Source organism: Mixophyes fleayi, chromosome 6, assembly GCF_038048845.1.
Source record: "Mixophyes fleayi isolate aMixFle1 chromosome 6, aMixFle1.hap1, whole genome shotgun sequence".
Classification (NCBI taxonomy): domain Eukaryota; kingdom Metazoa; phylum Chordata; class Amphibia; order Anura; family Limnodynastidae; genus Mixophyes; species Mixophyes fleayi.
The window spans coordinates 190,992,285-191,019,173 of NC_134407.1; the positions used below are offsets into that span (position 1 = coordinate 190,992,285).

At 39.2% G+C, this 26,889-nt stretch overlaps 1 protein-coding gene across 1 annotated transcript; it reads left to right on the top strand.

Annotated features, from left to right (window-relative positions):
- The first annotated feature begins 513 nt into the window (after positions 1 to 513).
- LOC142094984 (protein-glutamine gamma-glutamyltransferase E-like) lies at positions 514 to 25,572 on the top strand. The gene is made up of 13 exons (XM_075177672.1): positions 514 to 575; positions 4,321 to 4,494; positions 5,063 to 5,305; positions 6,477 to 6,595; positions 7,904 to 8,032; positions 12,802 to 12,973; positions 14,361 to 14,496; positions 15,374 to 15,477; positions 15,869 to 16,111; positions 19,003 to 19,326; positions 21,577 to 21,734; positions 22,596 to 22,729; positions 25,346 to 25,572. Exons 1-13 carry the CDS (start codon positions 542 to 544, stop codon positions 25,494 to 25,496), a joined length of 2,121 nt encoding a protein of 706 aa, XP_075033773.1. The 5' UTR covers positions 514 to 541; the 3' UTR covers positions 25,497 to 25,572.
- The last annotated feature ends 1,317 nt before the right edge of the window (positions 25,573 to 26,889 follow it).

Genomic DNA, 26,889 nt, shown 5'->3' on the forward strand with positions numbered 1-26,889 from the left:
AAAAAAATTATGAAACACTATTTTACATAAATGGACTACAGGTCCCAGCAAGTCAAGGCTGCCATGAACGACAATTTAAGTAGTTGGGACTTATATTGTATTCTGGACAGTCCTAATCTGATCATGTTAGGACCAGCCAGAATGGGAAGACTTTGGTGTGAGTTGGTCTTCTTTATATATATATTGCAACATGTGGAACTAACGTTTCCTAATTTTAATATAGAAAAGTAGTTAGAACAGCATTAATTGTGTATTTGGTGAGTGCAGAGAATCCATGCTTTTTGTTTATACAAAGTTGGGCAGCCCCCTATTGCACCACAGTTTGTACATGGAGAGTGCAGAGGATCAATGTCTTTTTTGTTTATACAATGTAAACCCCAACTCACTTGCAACCCATGTTTTAGTTCTTTACATTGATTAATTGCAACTTGTGTCAGGTGAGACCCAGGTGTCCAATGGCAGCTAGTGCTAGGGAAAGACTTGCCTTTAAAAGCTGTGTGCAGGTAATCCTTTAACTCATGTGAAAGAAAAAGCTTAGATCATGGCAGAACCAGACAGAACAGGAAAACGTTTGCGTGAGTTTGTCAGCTTTACATATATTGCAATATGTAGTACTAACATTCCCTGTTTTTAGTAGAAAAAAGTAGTTTGAACAGCATTAATTGTGTATTTGGTGAGTACAGAGTATCCAGGTTTTTTGTTTATACAATGATAGGCAGCCCCTATATGCACCCCAGTTTGTACATGGAGAGTGTATTAATATGCTCCCAACACAAGATAGATATGTTGCTATATACAATGTTGTAATTGATCTACAAAAGGCAATGACTATACACATAGAGGGTAGATGCTGGTCTAATGAACAGAGGATTACTGCAAGATATTTCTTACTAATGTTATCTTGATGAAAATCTACTGTCTGCCACAGCAGGCAGAGCTGTAAGCAATGGAAGTACAGTCTATGGGAATCTTTAAGAGATACTTCTATTTTACTTTTCATATTGGTGTTTATAATAGAGGTTTCTAAACTTTCCTTCAGAGGAAATTGATTATATTCCTAGTTAAATACCAGGGCAATATACAAGAAATGGATCCCTTATGCATGGAAAGGGAAACAAAATATAAAGTGTTATTGGTATAAGTGAGATACCTGGAATAAAGGTGAATGGAAAAAAATATGAGCATTTCTACTTTGCGGGATCTGCTGTGGAGTGTTCTGAATTGGAAGAGAATAATAAAACTAATTGCAGATCTCCTTCCCTGCAGTTCTGTTGTAACAGTATCTTCATAATGGAAACTTGCACAATTATTCCATTATAGAAAGTAATGGTTGATCACTAACAGATAACACCTGATGAGAGATTTAAATCGCTTACTTTTTTTCTTGCATGTGCTTTCACTTAATATCACTTGATTTTTGTATTTAATAAATCATTTGGATTTTAAGTGACTTTAAATAATTGACTATTGCTATGAGACTGGTTATCCAGAAGTGCACTGTCATTGTAGTACTCCTACTTTGTGTAAGAAAAGGGAAAATACCAGATGGTTGGAATATTTAGATCACTGAAAAGTAAAACCAAACAAAGCCTTAAAGAAAAGGCAAATAAGACTGATATATAAAAAATTTCTCTCCTATGGTAACTTTAAACCCTATCTGATCCTTATTTCTTTGTAAAGAGATCCTGATGTCTAGCCAAGCATGTTTTCTACTGGATTAGCCTCTACCACCTCTGATGGGAGGCTATTCCACTTATCCACTACCTCTTCTGTGAAGTAGTTTCCTCAAAACTCCTTTGAGCCTCCAGTTTCAGTGAATGTCCTCATACTCTAACATTAATTTACCTTTGAAGAATGTTTCCCTACTGTACCTTGTTAAACCCTTGATATATTTAATCATGTCTCCCCTGTCTCTGCTCCAAACTATACATAATAAAATCATAGTCTTTCCAGTAAGTTTTGTGCTGTGGGCAATGCACCATTGTAGTTGCCTTTCTTGTACAGTCTCTAATGTATTTATATCCTTCTGGAGATATTGTCTCCAGAATTGAACACCATATTCTAGATAAGACCGTACCAATGACCTATACAGTGGCATTATTACTTTCTGCTACTGATTTCTCTTCCTATGCAACATAGCATTATACTTTCTTTTCTCATTGCTTAGCTGCCTTCAAATTTACCTGAAAGGATGACTCCTAGATCCCTGTCCTCAGTAGCTTCTGTTTTATATTGTCATTAATACTATATCTAGTCTGTTTTTACATTAAACTGTAGTTGCCACACTCTTTAACATTCCTCTACTCTACATAGATCACTAGTTTTACCCCTCCTGGTGACTACCTTGATGCATACCTTTGTATCATCTGCAAAAAGGCATACTTTCCATTCAATATTTTACTTCAGTCTATGATGTGGGACAGTGTCCAAAGCCTTACTAAAGTCTAGATAAGCTAAATCTATGCGCCCCCCCCCCCCCCCCTGTTGACCTATTATTTTAGTCACCAAGTCAATATAATTTGTTTGGTGTCTTGTAAGTTGCTGTATTTGAAATATTATAACTCTGGAGTTTCCATCACTTTCCCTACTCTTGATGTAAGGCTCACTGGTCTGTAGTTACTTGCATCTTTCTTGTCTGTGCTTTTGTGCAGTGGGACTACACTTGCTCTTTTCCAGACCTCTGGAATTACTCCTGTGACTGGTTGAATAATTGTTAATGGTGTTACCAGCATCCTTTAAAGCTTTTAAAGTTTCACATGTGGCCCCATTGATTATCCATTTTCAGTTGAGTGTTCTGACATTCTCCTCTATAAATGTACTTGTATCTACCTAATTTTTATGAATATACTTTGAAACTTAACTGACCATCCACCTTCCTATCTTCTCTTGCTGCTTTCATAATTAACATACAATCTTTATCCCTAGTAGCTGTAGATCCTGGTAAGCACCTTGTTTCTCTAATTCAGTAGCTTTTCCCAGATGTTTCTCTAATAGAATTCCCCAATAGAAGTTTGTTTTTAGTTTTTTTTAGATCTAATTCTCTTGTTCCTAGTTAGAAGTCCCCATGTAATGTATTGCCTATGTTGGTTGCACATTCCAGCCTTGCAAGAGCAGCATATGAGTTTTGCAATGTCATAGCTGATATGTTTGTGTGTGTCTCTTGAAGTCTTCCCGCTAAGTTTCACAGTAGTCCACCCAGGGTGTCTTCTGGGGTCTCTGAGGCAGTGGTAGCCACAAAGATAGACATGCTAGATATCTCCTACCACAACAAACAATTGTTTATAGATTGGACAGTAATGGAGTTTCCAGAATGCCTCCCACAAACAAATTATTACATTACTGCACTAGACCAAACATTGTATTGATGTTAATGGTAGCGACCATATCTGTGTTTCTGTATTCATTTCTAACTCGCCTGTGTCTGTTTCAAACTCACAATTCACTTAAGAATTGAAGCAGCTTTACTTTAGGATTGCAAGTTGCTGCAATGAGTAACTCGATGAGAAGAGTAAAGGGTAGATTTCTCCCTGGTCACATGGTTGAATATGGTCTGTAGCATTTATGTATGGAATATAAAGGAGTGCTGGATGGGCATAGAGACTTCATGTCAGGAAGGAGTCAGCAGCCTACTGTATTGATAACTGCTCCTGGCAAACTATAACACAATTCAATTTAGATAGCGGCGGTCTGCAAACATCTTTTGGCCACTCCTATCGCCAGACCCAGTGCCTCAAGGGGGCAGGACCTGAACAATATAGTCCTTGCCCCTTCAGTTATCAGCACACCGTATCTAAAGTCTATTGCAGTGTGCAAAATGCAAACGTACAAAGGCAAAAAATGTATACCTAAAATATACACCTTGCAACTCTGGTCTAGCACTGCATGAAATGTTATATCAAATACACTTCTTTGGTATCTCTACATCAGGTCTGACCAACCTGTGGCTCTCCAGGTATTGTGGAATGAAGACCCCCAACATTCTGTTGGTTTGCCAGGCCCGCCCTATATTCTGAATAACTAGTTTATATTTTAGGGTGAATATCTGGTAGTTTTAGGATGACTGGAAACTAGTCGAAGAATGGAAAAGCTTATTAGACTCAACTAGTGTTTCTCTATACAATGTACATAAAATACAAATATATTTAATGTGCTACCAAAATGTACTTGCCTGGTCTAAGAAATACAAGGGTTTTGCCCATTTCAATTGATGCACTGAAGGATGTAAAATTTTAGCCTGGTGAAGACAGGGATAATTCCTGTGTTCTTGATGCGGCTAATACACCTACATTATCAAATATCACAAACTTAATTTCCTTTTAGCCCTACAGCTGATATCTTCAGATCTTCATAAAAGCAAGAATGCATCAGCACACAGAACCAATGACTATATGAGCAACGATCTCATTGTGAGGAGAGGCCAGCCATTTACTATTGAACTTCACCTCAACAGACCTGTCGAGACCATAGACCATGTCTCCCTAAAAGCTGAGACAGGTAATATACAATACAGTAATACACAAGTAATGTTTATTGAAGGAATGCTGATTTGCTTTCATGGTTGCTTAGTGGTTAGCACTTCTGCCTCACAGCACTGAGGTCATGAGTTTGATTCTCAACCGTGGCCTTATCTGTGTGCAGTTTGTATGTTCTCCTGTATTTGCATGGGTTTCCTCCGGGTGCTCAGGTTTCCTCCCACAATTAAAAAAACATACTAGAAGGGTAATTGGCTGCTCTCAAATTGACCCAATGTGTGTGTGTTAGGGAACTTAGACTGTAAGCTCCTATGGGGCAGGGACTGATGTGAGTTCTCTGTACAGCACTGCGGAATTAGTGGCGTTATAAAAATTGATGATTATAATGGTCAATTTAATGTCATTATCACATCTTATGAAATGTGCAACTACTATATGATCAAAGTAGCTGCTTTAGTGCATGATTTGACTAAATGACCATTATCTATAAAGGTCTTGAAAGGTTAAGTACAATTGGTAATACATGTGAGAACTTCTAGTTTATTGGCTAGATGTCATAAACTTTCTGGATCTGAAATTATTCTTTCTAGGCAATTCTCCATCAGGATCCAAACATACTAGTCTGGTAATGCCCCTTTCCAGCTCTAGCAGTGGAACATCCTGGACTGCAACCAGTAGTTCCATCAGTAAGAACTCCTTGAATGTCACCATCAAATCAGCAATTGATGCAATCATTGGACGCTATCGTTTAAGCCTGCAATTCTCCAGTGAAGAGAGAACCACCACAAAATTCCTGGGAGACTTTATTGTGCTTTTCAACCCATGGGCTTCAGGTAATTTCTTCAAATTCCAATACATCTAGTGAACGAATCCATCAGGAAAGTTATCCCACGGTTATTTTTGTATTTGATGCATATGGGAATTTAAGTGCAAATGGGTTTAGAGTACATTATCTTTGTCAGCTACTGAACCTGTCACATCATAGTCCTCCATTGTACATTTTGGCTTATTTGGCGGCTGCATATACCAAATGTCCATATGCAATGTATGCATAAGCCAGCCACAAGGTGCCTCTAATGAGTTGGTCCTACCCATACTTATTGAAAATAACCATTAAACAGGACTGCATTTCACCCCTCTTCAATTACTTTTCTCAAGGTCAACATACCTTAAGGTGGTATGACTGCCAAACCATCATAAGTGCACTGATCTACTTGTTCAGACATTGTCCCAAAAACAAATTATGATGCTTTATCTAAACGTCTAGGTCAAACTTTGACTTCACACAAAGCAATGGTGGTTGTCATTTAACCTGATTATTCTGTCATGCCTAAAAAAAAATATGAATGCAATAGAATGGGCTTTATACTGTATCCGAATCTCATGTGAACCCATGGAACAATGGTTTTAGAAAACTAACCAACCAAAATCACACTGACTGGCAACACTAGAAGTGACCCAACATGCATAGCTATAATAAAAGTCAATATGAAGGGTTGATGGTGAAGGTTTCATAACAAGTGGTATGGGAACATGCTTATCACATATTGGGTAACTGGGTTTAAAGAGGATTGAAGGCATTACGTCCAAGGAATGCGAGAAGAGGGCACTATTTAGTTAACACATCTGATAGTGATGACACTAGTTTAAGGAAGCAATCAAAATGAGACTTGTATAGACAGTCAAATTCTTATTGATTGAGGTGGCTTCAATATGGGTTTTTTACTCGCCCTCTGTATCCATAAGTGAACCTGTCTTGTGTGATCTTGGGTAGTGTTCCTTCCCCCTATCAGTTTATTTGTTATCTGAGGTCAGACTGATATCTATAAAGCAGGACTCTACCATGTCTACAGACTGGAGACAGTTACTGTACTTGTTCTGCAGATCTAAACCATGACTGCCAGTGTCACATTGCAAACCTTTCTCTGGAAGCCTTCCAGTTCACACTGTAACAACATTAATATAGCTTGACAATAACATGGTGGTATTTTACATTCCACGCAGAGGAAGTGGTGTACATGGAAAGTGTTGCTGAGAAGAATGAATATGTTCTTAATGAGAATGGGGTAATCTTCCAAGGAAGCTCAGAGAGTCCCAGAAGTAGACCGTGGGACTTTGGGCAGGTAAGTTTTAGGACCTATTCAAATACATAAACCTGGGTTTTTTGTTTTTTTTTTAAAACTGGTAGTTGTTCTGATCCCCACTATAGAGTACAGAGACAATTGCTGACCAGAAGTCACAAATGGGTTTTGCATTCTATAGTGGCACAGGATCACCACTGTATGTACTGTATTAAAGGCTTTTTATAACACATTACAAAGCCACAGAGCTGGCTTTAGACAAGGAGACCTCCATTTTCTGTTGGCTCTTATACAATACATACTCCATCTCTGACATCTAGATTATACAATTTCTGGTTGTGTCTATGCAATACAGACAACAATCTGCTGTCGATTATTCAATGCAGAACCTATATTATGCTGGTGGCTAGTGAACCATAAATTTTTGATATGCTCCATCTTCCCTAGTCCGGTAGTGTAAGGGTAGTGCTTCAGTACCCTAACTCAGGTGTGCTGATGAGTGTAACGTGTACACTGCACTGAGCTCCTGCTCCCATAAATAAATTAGCTTGGGTATATGATGTGACCCATGTTGTACTTCATACTGACCTTACAGTAGTAGGTAGACATTTTTCCCACTTCTGTCTGTAATAGAGAGGAAAACATTCTTAAAAATGAGAGAGAGAGGGGGTCAAATTCAGACTACTAGAAACTTGACCAGTCTTAAGCCTCTTTCTCTACAGATTTAGAGGTCGGAGGATAGATGGCATCTCAATGTATACGAAATTGACACTGGTTGAATATGCAAAACAGAGGCATGCCTAAGGTGAAGGCACAGTACACTTTTTTTTTTTTTTTTTATTCCTACAACCCTTGGCAGGAAGTAGGTATTCAGAAACTAGGGAAATATGCAATTTTATTTTCCTTCCTTTCCTTTGTCAAGAGTGACATGTGTTTCTTTGTGGGTTACTATATGTGCAACCAAAACTATCAGCAGCTAACCCCAGATATTAAATATATCCTGTTAAATGGGAATGCACAAACCTCAGATATAAAACTTATGCTTTTATATTCATATAAATTTATATATGCAACTATCCATACATAGCTCGTTAAGTGATAATCCCAAGTTAAAATCCATGTATAGTTATCATATGGTAAATATTCTGCTTCAAGCACTGATCTATTTTGATTGGATTTTTCTTAAGGGGTTGCAGAAATTTCTTGGCTCTAGTTGCTGATCTCTGGAGAATACATTTATTAAGTAATGCTTCTTGCTTGGTTACCGCATGTGTTACCTAATGCTTTTTCCTTGTGCAAATGTGTTCCGCTGCTCATCTATTGTATGTAACTTCTCTTCCGATTTTGCAGTTTGAAAGAGACATATTGGAGGCCAGTTTAAAATTACTGGACAGTAGTTTAGACCACAGAAGGGATCCTGCAAAAGACTTGGTTCAAAGAAATGACCCGATATATGTGGGAAGAGTACTAAGTGCCATGGTGAGTAGCAATGATCTTTATAATAAACTGTATATGTAAACGAGACTTGTATAGTGTGTGTGTGTATATAAGTGATGAGACCAAATTGGACCCTGGATGGCCTATCACAGAATTCACACCTTCTATTATACACAGCACTTTGTCTAATAACTTTACATCTTTGGTTGGGACAAAGTCCTGCCTGTGGGTGTGGTACATGATAGCAATGACTAAATTTCAGCCAATGATTGGTGCGACAGAAGAATGCAGATGTCTTTAATTTAGACACTTGGGAAATACTTTGTCACTAAGTTGTTGATATGCGCACATGATCAGAAGAGTGGAGGCTGTGGCATGATGGACACTCCTGGGGCCCCCTCCGAACCTTGCTATGAAACCCAGCAATGTAGCGTTCCGCCCTGGAGCCCAGGACAAAAATAAACCATTCTGTACAATGCCTGGTATATGCTTCCAAACTAATCTTAGAAACCTTGAGCATGTATCCTGGGCAATTACGGAATGAATACATATTTTGCAAGCTTGAGTCCCATGTTTCATGCTCATAAATTTGGTATTGGACAGTTGCATTGAAAAATGGCTTATAAATGCCAAGCTACTTTCCAATTGATAGAACTGCAACATGCACTGACATGGTGAGTTCTACACCCATTATTAATTATCCAACTGCTGACAAAACAGGAAAGCCTGGATGAATTTGTCTTAGTGCTTTGTACAACTAATAATAAAATGTGCACTTAAAATAAATCCTACTAACCTGGATAAGGCCTTTATTTCATCAAGGAGACTAACAAAATTTTAACACTCAAACTGTTCAATAGAGTTGACTTATAGCAACTAATCACATTCTAGCTGTCATTTTTATAGAATGTATTTAAATAAATGGCTAGAATCTGGTTGCTATAGGCAACATCTCTACTTTTTCAAACTTGCAGTTTAGTAAATATACCCCCTAGAGGATTTTGCCAGCATTGTTTTTCATCTTTTGCAGTTTACATGTTCAGTTAATCTGTATTATCTTGATTAAAATCACTCTGATTATACCTTCTGTAATCTTTGGGGTTTTTTCTTGACACAGATATTTATTTTTTTTTCTTGTCAGACACTCCATGAAACATAATTTTTTTTTTCCTTGCACCCCATAGAGGTGAGCAAGAAAGTCTGATTGGGTACTGTAGTAGCCGGAAATAAATGACATGCTCAAGTATTCCAACTTCCCTGCATTCCCCTCATACCTCCCCATATGTCCTTTACATGTTCATCAGACCTGCCCACAAGCTACTGACTTCCACATGCCCACATATCTATCCATATGACTTTTAAATGCCCAGTAGTGCTTCCCAAATGCCCTGTACATGTCCGACCTCCCCACGCCAGCACTTCAAACTCCACATGCTCATTTAAACATATCCCTTTAAACTGAGACTCATTGGGGGAATTCAATTGGCTGCGTTAATGTAAAAGTAACACTGCTTGCACGCTATTACAGTGATTGCAGTAAAAGTGCGCTTAAATACCATAGTAGTTTCAATACCAGCTTTCTGCTCACAGCTCCCTGAGCTGCCAGCAAAAAGCCGGGTTAAGCTTACTGTAATAACGATAATGGTTTTAGTGCAGCAATACTCTGGGGAACTGAATACCCCCTTCCTCCTCCCCATTGAGTCATTGGTGAGATCCAATGGAAAATGCAGACGTCATCAGAATGACTGCAGAGTGCTCTTTCATCAACTCATTATGCGGTGGGAAGGTGTGTGTGTGTGTGTGTGTGAGATGCTAAGTTGCATCATCACTTGACTGTTGAGGGCAGGGCAAGCATCTTGTGCAGAGCATCTTTCCACCATCAGGCTGGTCAGTCAGAAAGAAGACTGAGTAGCTAGCTGCTGCCGGGGTCAGCATTAGATGGCCCTCTGTTTTGTCCAGGACCCTTGATGTGATGCCACCTGCACTCCCCCTGAAAGTGGCCCAGACCCCATGCCTCAGTTTTCATGAGGTCTGGTAATTGGGCAATTCTATTGCATTAGGTGATTAGTTGGGGTGCATAAGTAAAACATTGGCAGGGGGGGGCGGGCTGGCCCGGGGGGGCAGGAGGGGCAGGCTGGCCCGGGGGGGGCAGGGGGGGCGCTCAGAGTGACCGCTGTTCGGGCAGCACAGGCGGCCGCATCATATGACACGCGATGCGGCCGTGTCAATGACGTGGCCGCATCCCGTGTCATGTGATGCGGCCGCCTGTGCTTGTCAGCCAGCGCCTGAACATTGGGTACAAAAAGGAGCACTTTCACATGAGCAAAATTTTCACTTATTTTGCCAGATTGAAATGGGCTCCATAGTGACTAAATTGATTCCACTTGAGAGAGTTGTAGTTAATTTTTTACTCTAGTATACCTTGGTGACCATAACTGAAATACCTTTTTGTGTTATAAAGGTAATGTGTATTAACTTTCTAAACTGATAGAATATTGTTCTTATCCTACCAGAAAGTTTTCTAAGAGCCACACATAGCTTTTACTGAAATAAAAAACAAAAAAATAGGCACTTGTAAGTCTGGCAATTTTCTGGTTTAAAAAGGATAATGGAGCTGGTGCAGCATGATATCAATCTGCAAATGCCCAGAAAGTGGGCATGCATATGCACCAAGGCAGGCTTGCATGATTCTGACATTTTATGTCCTTCTACTTCCGAGGGGTCATCCTTTTCCAAACCATTGCCTTATTTATTCCAAAACATACTTTCCAATCGCTTCAAACACAATAATAATGTAATTTTTTTTTTTTTTTTTATTCTTTTTCTTTGCACTGATTAAAAACCCAGAATATATAGATTGATCTTCTCAAAGTTGAAGAAACATTATCAGACCTCCCAACATAGCCCACCTAGTTGGGTACATTCAAGTTCTAGTATAGTCCTCCTAAGAGAGAGGATCATCTGGACTCCTCCTTTCCTTGGTTCTCAAAAGGACTTGGGCCAACCTGAACTTATGGAATCCCAACAATCAACCCTATACTAACAATTTTGGTTGCAACTAATGTGCATGCTTATCAACAAAACCTTCACCCCCCTCATTCCATTCTGACATTTTCTCCAGAAAACACAATCCATGGTATTAAAAAAATTAGTTAAGGCAGGTTAGTTATTGGTTATTACATTTCCTCCATATTTCACAAAAAGTTGTTCCACCCACCCTTACAGAAGGATGACTTGCACAAGCAACCTTCAATATTTCCAAATTAATTTCTTTCAAACCCACATATTGTACCAAAAAAGACCACTAAATATTCTTGAACATCTGTACATACTTGGTAAATCTCAAAGGATTGAGCTCCATCCTCTATCTTGCTACTGAGTAGCAATCTCCTGAACCTCAAGAAGCTGGCTGGAAAAGAGACCTAAACATTACACTACTTGCATAAGGCTGTAACTGAATCTACCCTTCAATCTGATGCATACAAACTGTCCTGTCTGAACCCTGCTTGAGAGGTTAATACACACAGTACCAGAAATTAAGATACTGAAAGCTTATATTTTTTACAGCCAGTCATATTGTAAAACTTTGACCAGCTTATGGGCAATTGTTAATTGTAGGGATAGGAAACTTTTCATTACCCCTCAGCTCATAGCCATTAATCAGTTTGTTAGTTACATGTTTTACATGTGTTGTGTTAAAACCTAAAAATCCGTCAGGATTTATGAAAATATGTGCATAAAAAATACTATCATATATAGTTTAGGCATACCATAAGGGTACAAATTCTATAAAAACTAATTCTGTGCACCATAATTCTATGCAGTGTAGACAGCAATGTACTGTATGTCAATGTATCTGGGGAACCGTTTAATATGCAGAACTGTGCAGGAACAATCTTTCACTTAAAATACAGTGAGAGTTGGTCTGATTCTACCAGGGGTAGATTTTTTTTTTTTTTTTTAAATGTTGGAATCTGGTCTGAATGAGGGCCAGTTTGCTAAATGCTTAGGACACAGCATCACCTTCTCATTCCAGGACTTATACTGCAGATTCAGTGAAACCTAAATCTAATTGATTTAAATAAAGTTGTTCTGCCTATATGCTGACAAGAGACCAGTGACAGGTTCTCTTGACCTGTCATTCAAGTTTGGTTTTAAATACCTGTCACTTGTACAGAGAATCTTTGGAACCTAAATCCTATGTCTACAACAGACCTCAAATGTATGTCAATGGTTCTCACAATTCCCCTAGAGATCTGTGATGCTTTCTGCTCCATGTAAAGCTAGTTGAATACAAAGTAGATCAGACAAAGGGTTACCACTGGCAGACTCAAAGCTCCCTATAGTTGGTAAAAGAAGCTGATTAAACTTTGAAAGTAAATGTTTGTACAGTTCTGTAAAATTGTATTTTTCCCTTTATAATGCCAAATATATGAACTTTAATCTACCAAATTAAACTTCTTTTTTTTTTGCCTTTAATGTTGAAATTGGCTTGAAAAGCCTAAAAGAAAACTATTCATGATCTAGTCAAGGACACGTAGACCGAAAGCTCTATCATTTTGGTCATTCATGTGTAAAATTGATCACTAAAACTATTTGCAATGGATAGCCTTACAATTCTGATCAGAACTGCCTACTTGTACAGTAGTTTTGCAAAAGAAGTGAAGAGTTCCTTAGATTTTGAATTGAGTGCCTGAAAAAATATTTTTGCATTAAACTTGGTGGCAATTACTACACCAATATGTTGTTGTCAGTGCATTTTGTCACAAACGTAATTCCTATTGCCACAGTAATCATTGTTTTTTCTTTAGGTTAACAGCAATAATGATGATGGCGTTGTTGTTGGAAACTGGAGTGGGGATTACACAGGTGGAGAGATTCCTACCAAGTGGAATGGAAGTGTTCACATCCTCCGTCAATGGAAGGAAAGTGGACCTGTCCGATTTGGACAATGTTGGGTTTATGCGGGTGTTCTCTGTACAGGTCTGTAAAATAAACCATATTAAAGCTAATCAGTAAATGTAAACAGAATAACAAACAAAAAAATAACAAAGCTAAACATAACTGCCACAAATACCGTTTAATATCAGATTAGCTAACTCCTAAAGAAACACGATTGCATGTAATCAATTTAATTTTATTTTCTTCTGTTTGCAAGAAGTGAGAAATATACCCACCCCCCCCCCCCCCACGCACACACCCCTACTGCTTAGATTATTGGGTCATCCTGCTATAGACTTTAGTGGTCTTTAAGTAGCTCCAAGTGTTGGTGTATAGTTTTACATGTCACAAATGCCTCCCTTCTAGACAGCAGCTTGTTTATGGCAAGCCTTTTTTTTTTTTTTTTAAAGAAAACACAGTAAACTTCCCCCTACCCCATCCAAAATACTTGCATTTCCTCCTCCCCTGTGCAGAGCTTCTTGATAGGGAAACAGTTTCCCCATTGTGAATATACCAGGTTTTCTGGCCCAACTCTACCCACTTCACTCTGGCTGACCACCCACAGGTGCCTTCCTAAGACAGGGAAGACTACCCAGTACCTTCTAAGGTTGCATTTGTCATGCATGCAAATGCAGTTATAAAAGTACAATAGTACACTAAATTATGTCCACACAGTAAATAAATGCCAGGCAGGTTTACCAAATCTGTCCCTTACCCCACTAGCTTAGAAGTTAATCACCTGGCTATCCGGACTTGACGACCCATTCATCTGCCAATGTATTTCACTGGTAGAGAACGGCAACTCTAAAAACCAGCCACTGTGCAGCTATCTGTCCCAAAATATTATCCCCTAGAGTGGCTCCTTATATCTACAGTCTAAATTCCACAGAGCTTTTACTTCTCTCACAAACCCCTGGGCCTCTCCTTGTCCAACATTGGTCAATGCTGGACTAAGGGGGTTGGGAAAGGAGTGAAGATGAACTGCTCTTTCACAGAACCTCCCCTTCTATCTGGCATGTCTGGACTAGTCTTGTGAGAACAATGGACACTAATTAGTTTTCCCCCTCCAGTATCTTGCAACCTGATCCCTACCCATAACCCCCTGGCTTCACTTTAAGGACAATAAATAACAACCTCACTGCCACATCACCAATATTCAATAAACCTATTTACAATGATCTACAATGTTCCCTTATCCAAATGTAATTAGACACTGTAGTTGTACTCTGAGCTGAGGAACAAAAGCAAGGGCTATAATGTACTTGCTGTAATCCACATTATGTGAGAAATGAGGAGCAAGATGGTTAGTGTTATCAAACTTGTTTCATCACACCCATGCTTACAGTGAAGCCACCATCTGATTAGCTTAGTGAATACATTATTATAAAGGTAAAAAGATGTAACCTGTTCTGTATGTGTCTGTATTTAGTGCTTAGAAGCCTGGGGATACCTGCACGTGTGATCACCAATTTTAATTCGGCTCATGATACAGATAGAAATCTCAATATTGACCGATATTATAATGAGGATGGCACAGAAAATACAAAGACAGCTGACAGTGTGTGGTAAGTTATGAGATAATTGGGCTAGTTATTGAATATATGGAGTAGGCACCTGGAAGATGGCAGTCATAAGAATTCCTAAAACAGCTTGGGCTCTTTAGGATTTTGTGAATATACCATGACAATGTTGTAGTACAAAATTTTGCAAAAACATAAGAATTTCTATTACAAACTACTTCAAGGGGCTCTGCAATATTTTTGGGCAATAGAGTTGAGGGTAGTTTACACAGGAGGAAGCTGCCACTTTCATAATTGTTTTGATTATTTTAGGCTTGGTATAAGAGTATTGGTGCCTCAAATCTTTTCTTTAGTTTACACAACTTTGAAATTCCTCACAGCATGTTAGATAATTGGGGATGTCTCCTCTGGAATCTTCACCAGTACCACTGTAACAGAGCTTTCTTTACACCATGAAGTCAAATACACTAGAAGAACTATGCCCCAGAATAGAGCATCTAGCCAGAAGATCTGTCAAATTTTGTCACCACACTGGATCCTGGGGTTTTCAAAAAGTTCTCATGCAAATCTCCAACAGTAACCAAAGTGCAAAGAAAATGTGTTTGGATTTAGGATAGGCTGCCCATTGTGTACTAATCTGGGGAACGCAGTGTTGTGTAACCTTCTCTCCAAATGTGCTAATCCACTTTAAATATCACGTCATGGATGGCCAGCTCACATTTTGCTATGAACCCAAAGCCTTATGACTATACAGAATACATTTTTTAAAAAAAATGAAAGCTAACCTTATGTTCGACTTTAAATTAAATTGGCTACTTTTATAACCCCGACTGAACACTTTTCAGGCAGGAATCTCCTATCCTTCAGTTTGTATTACAGTTGAAATCCATGCATACTGTGACTCAAAACTTTGTCCTAACAGGAATTTCCATGCTTGGGTTGAAGGTTGGTTTGCCAGAAAGGACCTTGGATCCACTCGTGATGGGTGGCAGGTTTTGGATGCAACCCCTCAGGAAAAAAGTAAAGGTACAAAATGTTATATGTAAATATTTTCTGTAACCCTTCTTGGGTTGAGTATATTCCACATTAAATGGCAAGAAAATACATAGCCATGTGTAGGCATGCATTCAATATGTCTTAAGACTCATAAGTGCAACTTAAAAACCAGGCAAAATAGCCATATATAGACATCAAAAAGTAATGGTGTACAGATGGTTGTGTTTTCTTGCACAGTTTTGAAGAATTCTGGTTGGAGGGGGGTGGGGGGAGGGGGCTGTAACTCATTGCAACCAGTTACTTGAACAATTTTTATATCTGCAATTGTGTTTTTAATCCATAGCGTATTGGGGCAGGTTCAGGGTATGCAATTTCTCTCTTCAGCAAACGATATTTAGATTACCTGACTTGTTTGTATTAGGTTTATACCGTCTTGGACCGTGTTCTGTGAAGGCTGTTAAAGAGGGAGATGTGGACCTACAGTATGATGTCCCTTTTGTATTTGCTGAACTGAATGCTGACACAGTGGACTGGTTGGTCTATCCTGATGGCTCAAAAGTAAAGATCCACTCAAACACTCATTCTGTGGGAAAATTAACCAGCACCAAAGCAGTTGGTTCTCGTGCTCGAGCAGATGTAACAAACAATTATAAATATGCTGAAGGTAAAGACCATTTCAAATTACTCTTCATATATATATATATATATATATTAAGCAATTACATTAAATGACCATTAAAGCTTAAATAGCTTTACATATTTGTAAAGGCTTTAAGCATTTCAAATGGCAAACTATAGGGAAGTTTTAACTGAATCAGCCTAAATATTGTCCCCTCACATTATCTCTGTGTGTGAGGCAGAGCTAGTTGTAGGCTGGGTGATCATTACACTAGTTAACAATTCTGTCTTATTTCCCATCTGATGGGCCTATATAGAAACAGTGCAATATGGTGACTAATCTGGCCATTGAAATGATTTCCGCATCTAGAAAAAAATGTCTCATAACCAAATGTGGCAACAAGAAATGTTCGTTTTCTGAAAACCGAACCCTCCCGGACTTGGATCCGAGTAGGCCGCCTCCAATCTGAATCAAGGCAAAACGTCATTGTTGGATCTCACGGGATTTGGATTCCATAAGTACCTCCCTCCCCAGGAGACCCAGCACCATTGCTCACTCACAGGGGTAGCGGTGTTCTTGTCACTTGACAAAAATTGACTGGAAATTCATGTTGAGGTTAATAATTTAGGAACAAAAAAGCCAAATTATGTGACCCTAGCAAAAACTAGGGATCCAAAACATGTGAGGGGTTTCCAAAACACAACCAACAAATTGCAATAAATCCTCAAATCATCCAAACTGATGCTGTAATGTGGATATAAAAAATGATTTATTAAAACAGATACATATTGTGTTTTTTTTTATATGCGTTATTGCCATCTAATGAAGAGGAATCACAATCATATAGGTGCCCCTATAGTATATTATCATTAACTTGGATCCTAAAACAAATGTCACGATGGTGCAGGCTCAATCGGACTCATAAACTTTCCTTAGCCAGATAGAAGAAAATTGCAGCTCTAGAAAGACCATAATGTCCTTTGATTAAAATTCAATATAATAAACATGTAGAGAAACCACTTATATTCACAAACACCTGGACCGGATAGTATCTCGTCCGGTATTTGCTTGGAAAAAAAGGTATTAATGTAACAGTCATTAATGCTCCCAGTCACCTAGGATAGATGGTATCGTTGTCCAGTGTTAATAGATAAGACCGCTAGAATTGTAGTTTCAATGGGGCATATTTAACAAATCACGGTAGTGCACTATTGTGCACTTACCGTGGAATTAAAGTCCCGATGTGCCCTCCGCAAATTTATTAAAGGTGCATCGCAGAAGATATCATGGATATCTGCTGCTTTGCACTCCTGATCGTTTTTGCGAGCAGTCACCATTCAACAGAATGGTGACTGCTCTGGCTGCAATCTAACAAGTCCCGAGATTATTTTTTTTTCGGGAACTTGTCTTGATGATGTACGCCAGCTGAAGCTGGCTGGCGTACATTATCAGAATTGAAGAAATCCACTGCTGTCAGCTCTGCTCCGAAGAGCAGAGCTGGACAGCGCATGTGTGGAGGGATCACATGATCCCTCCCTGTCACTCAGCGCGCTCTCTCTGTCTCCAACTATCGTTGCAGAGTGGGGACTTTGTGCGCATGTGCACTGCACATGCGCAATTGAAGGAAGAAGAGATCCCGAGACAGCGCATCCGAAGAGGGGGGTAAGTGTGGTTGGTTTTTTTTTCTATCACAGAAACAGCAGTTTTTCGGAACTGCCGTTTCTGTGTTCCCTTTTTAATAAATTTGAGAAATAGTTCAATCCTTATCCTTGCGATCAGGATTGATAACTATTTCTCACTTTTGCCGATTAATGATAAATGTGCCTCAATGTCACTCCTAATATAGGCAATGGTAAAGAAATATAGATAATCCTCGGGTAGTTGGAACAAATGAATTGTTTCCTTACCAGATCGCTGGAATAGGTAATCAGTCACCCGGTAAACATTCAATGCGTCTCCATACGCACTCGGTCACCCAATGTAAATGATGCTTCTCCCTGTGCACCTGGGTGAATAGTGCTGGGACGAAAAGCTTCCTCCACAACTAAATAGCCAATAGATTGGTTCCAATGTAAGTTACTCAGTGTTACTTGCAGTCAAAAAGGAGAGCTTCACAAGATATGCAGGACCTCCTACAGCGATCGTATTAATAACACTTCTTCGTTGCGGTCACCGGAACAAATAGTGAAAACTGGACTGGTCTGCTCGTAATTGAATTGGTCGGAGTCTGTAGTAGCGCATAAGACGAAATGGCAACCTAACTTACGCGTTTCATTGCAACAAGCAACTTCCTCAGAGATATTGTTTCCAAAACACAACATTAATGCAGATCCAAAACCAAAACACGGGGGTTGGTGAACATCTCTAGTGGCAATGTCATTGGTAAAGAATACTGTAAGGACTGTTCCACTATGGAAGGTCGAGGTAACTGGGAGCTGGCATTACTACTTACTACTTGCTACTCATGTGCCTAAAAGTATGCTTCCATATTTAAAGTGTAATTTAAATATTAAAATGTGCAAACATGAAATGACAATCCAGTCAAGGCATGTGCACAACTTATCACTTCCCCAGACAGTCTCTACAGCTATCTCCTACCACTCTGGGTCAATATCCTAGACAGGGACAGTGCTGGGATGGTCAGGGAAATGTGTACAGCAGCAAATTACATCCACCTGATGGTTTATGCATCAACTAGCTGCTTTAAAAGAAAAAAATAATATATATATATATATATATATATATATATATATATATATATATATATATATATATAATTTTATTATTTTTTTTATTTTGCTAAATCTGATAATTAACATTTTAGAACCAAACTGAAGCCAAACAGCATTTTTATATATTGAATAGCGTTACTCTTTTGTATGGACAATTAGCTGTTTATCCTTCAACAGCAAGTATTTTCCTTGTTCTATTTTCAGGCACTCCCAAAGAAAGGGAAATATTTATGAAGGCTCAGAAGAAACTGCAAGAGTCTTCCACGTGGACAGCTGCAAGAGACACTGTTTCCTTGGCAGCCGCTGATGCAGAACCAGCACCAAAACCTGACTTCTACGCCACTTTCAAACAAAGCAGTGATACCCTGGTCGGCCAAGATGTCACACTAACTCTGACCGTGAAAAATACAAGTGCCAATAACATGTCCCTACGGGTCAAAATGATTGCCACTGCCATTGTATACACCAATGCCTCAGTTAATGAAATCCTAACCCAAGACCTTTCTGTTGCCCTAGGGCCAAATGAAGGTATGTTTCTTTCAATTACATATGTTTTATTGGAACAAAACTGACTTTTATATGTTGCAGAGGAGGGTTCATGGTACAGTTTTATCTATCTTTGAATGTCTGCTCTGGTTCATACTTGTCCTCCCAGACTGCCAGACTCTCAAACTTTTGCTAGTGCTCCTGGACCCATGGGAGAGCAGGTCTTTCTCCTGGTTCCTACCCACAAGTGCTGGACTCAATGAAGCAAATCTCTTCACTTTGACCATGCCCCTGGTGGAAAATTCTTGCAATCTTCGAGCAGTGACAAAACTGGCCCTCTTGACATGACTTCCCTCTCAATGATCTCCCAGACAGGAGCTTAAAAAAACAAGCAATACATCTGAAAAGAGGCGTACTTGTGCATAAGCCAGGATTTGAATTGGGCACCTTTGTCCAAATGTCCCCTACTGTACCTGGGCTATGTTAGTCAGCCCCTTCCTGCCCTTAACTCGCAGAAAGTTGTCCGTGTCCCCTATATGCAAACATGATTTTACATGCAATTGGGTTCAATGGTAGAAGTTCTGTTTCAAAGAATGAGCAGAGCGAATTCTTGCAAACAGACTTGCATCCAAATATGAAAGGTCCTTAAACTTTATGTAGGATCCATAATTGATGTCTTTACAAATATTTGGTCCAGGCCTTGTGGAACGCTATACTCTATAATTTAAAGACCCAGAAGCTTAATTACACTTCACATGTAGAACATTGCCATATCATAACTGTCGCAGCATTAACTGTGCCATGGCAGTTTCCAAGAAGAACTTTGAAGATTTAGGTTCCAAACACCACCATTAAATTTGTGGCTGCTTCATGAAGTTAATTGGCCTAAACAAATGTCTGGATATCTTAAAGGCCTTGTGACTAGTATCTTTAGGAAACACTGTGGCATGCCCAGTATTCACTAGGCAGTAATAATGGCTGACTTCTAAATGTTTCACACAACTGTAATAGGGAGCCCACCATAGAATAGATGGGCTATAACTTCAAGTTGAACCCAACAAGTCAGGGTTTGGTGCGCCACCACATTCAATTGTGGAAAGAACATGATATTCTAAAATATGTATTTTGCAATTGGACCAAACTTCTGTGGAAACCCTACACCTGCCAGTTACAGAAGATTTCCAAATCTTTATGACAAATTGAGTCCCATTTTTAGAATCCAAAAACATATCCAAAAGTGGCCACAGCCATATGGATATAAGATTTGCGTTGGCTGAATATTTATTTCTTTGACTATTGGTGTGAGATCAGTCACTCACTAACTCTTATTACCAAGAATACCCATTTCATAATATAACCAATTATACATGCAGTCTTAAATATGTGGAGTAAGGCAAATTGGAGAGATGCATCTCAAATATAGAATTGTGAACCCAAAAGATGAATTCCAAAATTTATATTTAGATGTGTTTTGATTCATGAAATGCTTACTGATTATATTGTGGTTAACAAACGACACACACTAAAGTGCCTGACAGCTAAGATCTTTAAAGACTGAATGGAGTTAGATTGTCTCCCTGCAATGACACACCTAAAAATGACCATCTCTGCGATTACTTGGGGGTAGACTTATCAAACCTTCTAAAAAGAAAATTAGAGGTGTTGCCCATAGTAACAAATCAGATTTTAGCTGTAACTTTTTAGTATGCACTAGAGCAGTGGTGGGCACTTCTGGTTCCCTATCTCACGCTCAGCTGACTACCGCTGCAAATATCCTCTTTTTTGCGCAATGCGAGGAGGTCATTCTGCATAATGCAGGAGAAGCCCAGAGTGCTCTCCCTCTGTGGCCTGTGAAGTTCTGCCCATGCAGCCCTCAAAGAACATGAGGATGCCCATCACTGTGCTAGGTAAATGATGGCTAGAATGATTGCTATGTGCAACACCTCCACTCTTCCTTTTTAGAACTTTTGATAAATCTACCCCTTCAAGGCTGAAGCCATTTTTTTTAAAAAATGGCTTAAATGGTAGTTGTGGATCCTGAGTTTCTCTGTAGAGGCCAAATTTTATTAGGTGAACTCTGATGCAGAGCAGGCCTCCAGAAAACCCATTGCAGAGCAGACTACCTTTAGCTCGCTAATCTGTTCACATTTCCAAGTTCTAAAACCATAACATTCACTAGAGGACACAAAACATTCTTACACTGATGAAGTGACCAAATGATTTGTCAAAGTCCACATTTGTGGCCGAAAACACCAAACCTTTCAATATCTGCTAACTTTGACTTTCTTTCAGAGCAAAACCTACCACTTACCATAGCATACGATCAATATGGAAATGCCATAACTCCAAGCCATATGATCAAAGTTGTAGCTATGTGTGTGGATGAAAATGGAGGTAACCTACTAGTGGAAACAGTCATTGCACTGAAGAACCCACCCATTGTGATCAAGGTATGACAATAAAAAAAAAACAAAGGCACCATAAAAATAAACTGCACTTGTAAATATTTGTCATGCAAGTTTAAAAAGAATGTAATGCACATTCTAAAGCCATTTCTCCCACAAATTCCTTATTCCATGGGTTAGATTTACTAAATGGTAGTTTGATGAAACTGCCGCTTTTCAGATGGGTTTAAGTGTCAGTTTGGCCTTTAGTAAAGCTGCCTGTTTTAAAGGGTGAGTGACTCCACAGTTGGAGGAGGCATTGTTCACATATAAATTATTCGGGCAGTCATCTAAGGTGAAAACGAATTTCTAATTATGGTGCAAATTTTATTCATTATATTAAGGGAACACTAATTTAGTATTTATGGGGGGGGGGGGAATGTGAATATATAACTCAGCAATACTATTTGAACGTGCATAAAGTTATATCCCCATTAACAATGTGGCATTAGGTTGCCCCATAATATAATCCAAAAATTGTGCCCCCCCTTAATATAATGAAAAATGTTGCCCCCATAAGTTAGAGGAAATGCCCCTTATAGTAAAAGTGTTGGTTTGGTGCATAAACATCCGGCATTTTGTGGCAGTATAAAACCGCCACCAAGCACTATTCTTGGGGTATATTTACCCCATGTCTCCACCACTGTCAATATATATTTGCAGGAAGTGATTAAGACCCTGTGGGGCCCCAGGCAAGATACTGGATTGCTGGATTGGAGCCCCCCAAACCTCTGTTTTGTACAAAAAACCCACATAGAATGGGTAGAGTAATCTATACATATGCTGGATCATTCTTGGATTCCTAAAGTACTGTAAGTTCAAAATCGTGTGTATACGTATATATCTCCTTTATTTTTCCTTTTCCAGGTTACAGAACAAGCATTTATAAATAAACCTCTTCATCTAGAGATTGAATTTACCAATCCCATTGCGGAGGATGTTGAGAACAGTGTTATGACAGTAGATGGCAGTGGGCTGGTAAAGGAGCAGATTAAGATTGAGTAAGTAGTACTGACTGATTCAGAACCTGGATTTCACAGGTGCTGTGCTACATGGAGCTTGGACTTCTACTCCAACTAGAGTTGCATTTTAATGGGGTCAAAAGGGTAACAAATCCAGAGTTATTGTGAGACACTAGTGGTTGCTTATTCCAGTAGTGTAACTACATGTGACTAGGCCTCAGATGTCTTAAGGGGAATCCCCCCTTACTTGCAGACTCATTGCTAAAGCCACAACTGAGACCTCTAGATCCTGAAAATTACAACTCATTGCACACTAAGGAGCTCATTAATCAGATTATTTTGAGCTCTGGAAATATGCAACTCAAACACAGGAGTATTTCTGCACCAGACGTACATGGAGTACAAATGCATATGCTTGTGTTCCATTATGGCTTATTAATAATCTTGTAAATTGACCCAAGGCTTCCTGCTGCACCGTAGGGGGTTGGAACACACAGCAAAATTACATATGTACATACAGATAAAAACAATGCAGAATAATAAATGCATGAATGTAATTAAAAGAATAAATCACAAGGCATACAAACACAATTCAGCATAAGACAAAGCAGGGACAAGTGTAGAGATGCAGCTTGACAGTACTGAGATTAGTAAGAGCAAACCCTATTCATACACAAATTATTGTAATGAATTTTCATATACAAAAGACAGTGGTAGTAATGCACAAGTTACATTTTCCATAAGTAAGTCTCCAAATCTGTCATTTACCAGTTAAAAATTAATAATTTGTCATTCATTTAAACTGCTGCAGGAAAGAAGATTCCCATTGTAGTCTTAATAGAATGCCATTATTTGATGTAATGCTACAATGCTAATTTACATGTTATCCACTAGAATGGTCAATACATAAGCAGCCAATTAGGAGCCACTAGATAGTGCAGCTGATGTATAGGTTGGGGTAAGATTATTTAATGACACCAGACTGCAGTACCAACAAAAGGGAATCTGGGGATGTGTCCGGTACTCATTAGGTTGCATCTCCAGGTTGCTGAGCACCCCATTCCAACTCTTCCAACATAAGGGTTGGCATTAAAAATGTACATGCACCCAACACTATTTGAGTTCCTATACTTATGTCTTAAACCAGGCTTGGCTAACCTGTGGCACTCCAGGTGTTGTGAAACTACAAGTCCCAGCATACCATTGCCAATATATAACAGCTTATTGCTGGAATGGTATGCTGGGACTTGTAGTTTCACAACACCTGGAGTGCCACAGGTTAGCCAAGCCTGTCCTAAACTAACAGGCACCTAAACATTATATGCAAGGCCAGAGGAACAGTCCCATCCAGTCTACCTGAGCTGAAGAAATATTTAAAGGCCTTGGCGACGGGCCTCAAGTTCGGAGTCCTCGCTCTGAAGATAACAGAGCAGGTATTGGAATGAGCATGGGATATGGGGGAGCAATGCATGCGCAGTGCAGCCTCTTCAATCGGAGGCTTTACAGTGTACGTGCTGAGGGGGAGGGGACACAGAAGGTCCCATCACCAGCCATGTTCAAATGCATTAATTTTGATCTTTATTAGCTGCTTAATTGTCTAACAAAATGCAGCCAGATGGAGGGTAACATTTTGGATTTATGTATGTTGCAGGGACCCCATGTCATTTGTATGAGCTATTATTGATGCAGGAAAAACACAGATTGGATTAAGATTCAGGTCTAAAATTGATGCACCAAATGTGTTGCATGGGATATGAACATTGCAAGTTTTGACCAAAACTCCTAGTTCATGACTACAGTAAAACAGGTCATTGGAGTAGATCTATCAAACATTCTAAAAAGAAAGTTGAGGTACTGCCTATAGCAACCAGTCTAGCTATCACTTCCTAGAATGTGCTAGATGATCGCTAGAATCTAATTGCAATGGGCAACACCTCCACTCTTTTTAAAAGGTTAGATAAATCTACTCATTGTCTTTTGTATAATATTTACCCTCTATCATTAAATCATTCTATATTCACATTGAGTCACACATCCGGAATCTGTAATTTGGCCATACATGTGGGCAAGTGACCCGATCACATGGGACCCAGTAACATTCAGCCACTGGGATTTTCTGCCAGGACAACTACTTCAGCTTGCTGAACTATTGGAGCCTATACATGGTTATTCGAAACTAATGTGGCCTAAATATTTGCATGTATGGGCAGTGAAACCAAATGGGTAACATCTATATACTACACACCTGAATTTGTTTTAAAATATAGCATTATAACCCAGAGCATAATCAAACAAAGTTTACCATGGAACAAGAGTATAATTTCTGGGACCATTTTCCTGGCGATCCATCACTTGTAGAAGAGAGGTTTGGCACTATGTTATCAGAGTGCATCAATTACGTTTCCTCCTGTCACTGGTCGTTGAGTACAATAAAGTTATGGGCAGTTACAGTACAAGCTGCTAAAGCAATGCTGAGATCTGTGGATTCTTTTCTGTTGTCAAATGCAATGTTTCTGTTGAACCACTCTTCCTAGTCTGCTCTTTCCTGCATGTGTTTTATGGCGTTGATTTTACAAAGCCATATGTTTGTATAGTGCATTCTTGAACTGGTTGACTATGTGTACTCAAAAATCACTTATATTTTTTTATTTACAGTGTGCCTTTACTTAAGAAGGATGAGAAATTTGTGACGGAGGTGGACATTATCCCATACCGAACTGGCCAAAGATGTATCATAGTGGATTTCTGGTCTGACAAGTTCTTTCATGTCAAGGGGTCATTACCAGTTAATGTTGCTGAAGATTAATATTTCAGTGATACTTTACTGGGGAATAGTTTCAATAAACTAAATGTAATTGAACAATAAAAGCATTTTTCATTAATTACTATTTTGGAAGATTTTTATTAAGCACTAAGCTATAGAAAAGATGCAATTACTAGAATAAAGCTCAAGGTTAGTATGCTGGTCTATTTATAGGAAGCTTAAGCTTTTCTCCCGACGGTGGAACAGTGCTATCTATAATAAAGATTCTACCATGTCCCTGTAATAAGCACATGTGTGAAAATAGATCTACTGAGCCTGTTGATATAACCTTGCTCCAGTTTGCATAGCATCAGGGCCAGTGCTAGCATGTCTGGCGCCCCCTGCAAAAAATAACTGAGCCCTCTTTCATAAAAATTTTTCATTCGATAATGCTTTTCTTTTAATACAAACCATATTATAAACTATCATAAAGAATAATAAAAGTACATTAAACAGTGAACATTTATTAATTTAAATGAAGAATATATTCTTTGCAATAAAAGTGTACATTTTTTAGCACTATAATTTGAGAAGCATAGAAAAGACAAAAAATGCCCCTTCATCACACTGTACCCTCCATCACCCTCCCACTTTCACCTCTGCAGCACCCCCCCCTGCTGCATTTTCACTGTCCCCTCTGTTTACTTACCTTTATGGTCTCTTCCTCTTCTGTCTTCTCTACCACCCTCCTCTGTGCAGCTCACTACTGACACACAGTGAGCAGGGAGCGCAGAGGAGGGTGCCAGGCGCCACAGCAGGGGATTTTTTTCGTTTTGTTCCTACATTATTATTGACCTCTAACACGAATTTCAAGTTATTTGCAGTCAATTGTGACCACCTCGCAGGTCACAATATTTTCATACACTTTCGGACTGATGCTAAGCGACAGAGCAATGGCTCGCACACAGCAGTTCCCAGCTCATCTGGGAAACATTGGCACACAGCAGTGTCCGTAAAGAAAAGTGGTGCAATTAGCAATGGAGCTCTCCTCTTTGTGTGTAACCTATATAACACCGTACAATTTCACTGCAGATTTACACCAAGTATGCCAGCCCTAGTATTTGTATTTCAGCAATGACAATTAGCAATGGCACTCTCTTGAATGTCACTCTAGACTTAGAAGAACACTGCTACCCTCTTTCTATTCCATCTATGGTGCTGTCCAACTGCTCTACAGACTGTGCTACCTCTTCTGTGGCCCTCCGTGAAATGGTGCTAGATTGCCGTGGAGGGCAGTACTTATAGAATCCAAAACTCGCGAGATCAATGACGTTTTGCCTCTTCAATTCCAAAAGTGCACAAAAGTACCAAACCGGCTCTGCACTCTAATTTGCTAAGTTCGGGGGTGTTGGGTTCTCGGGGAACCGAGACTGAGCATCTCTACTAACAAGTTGAT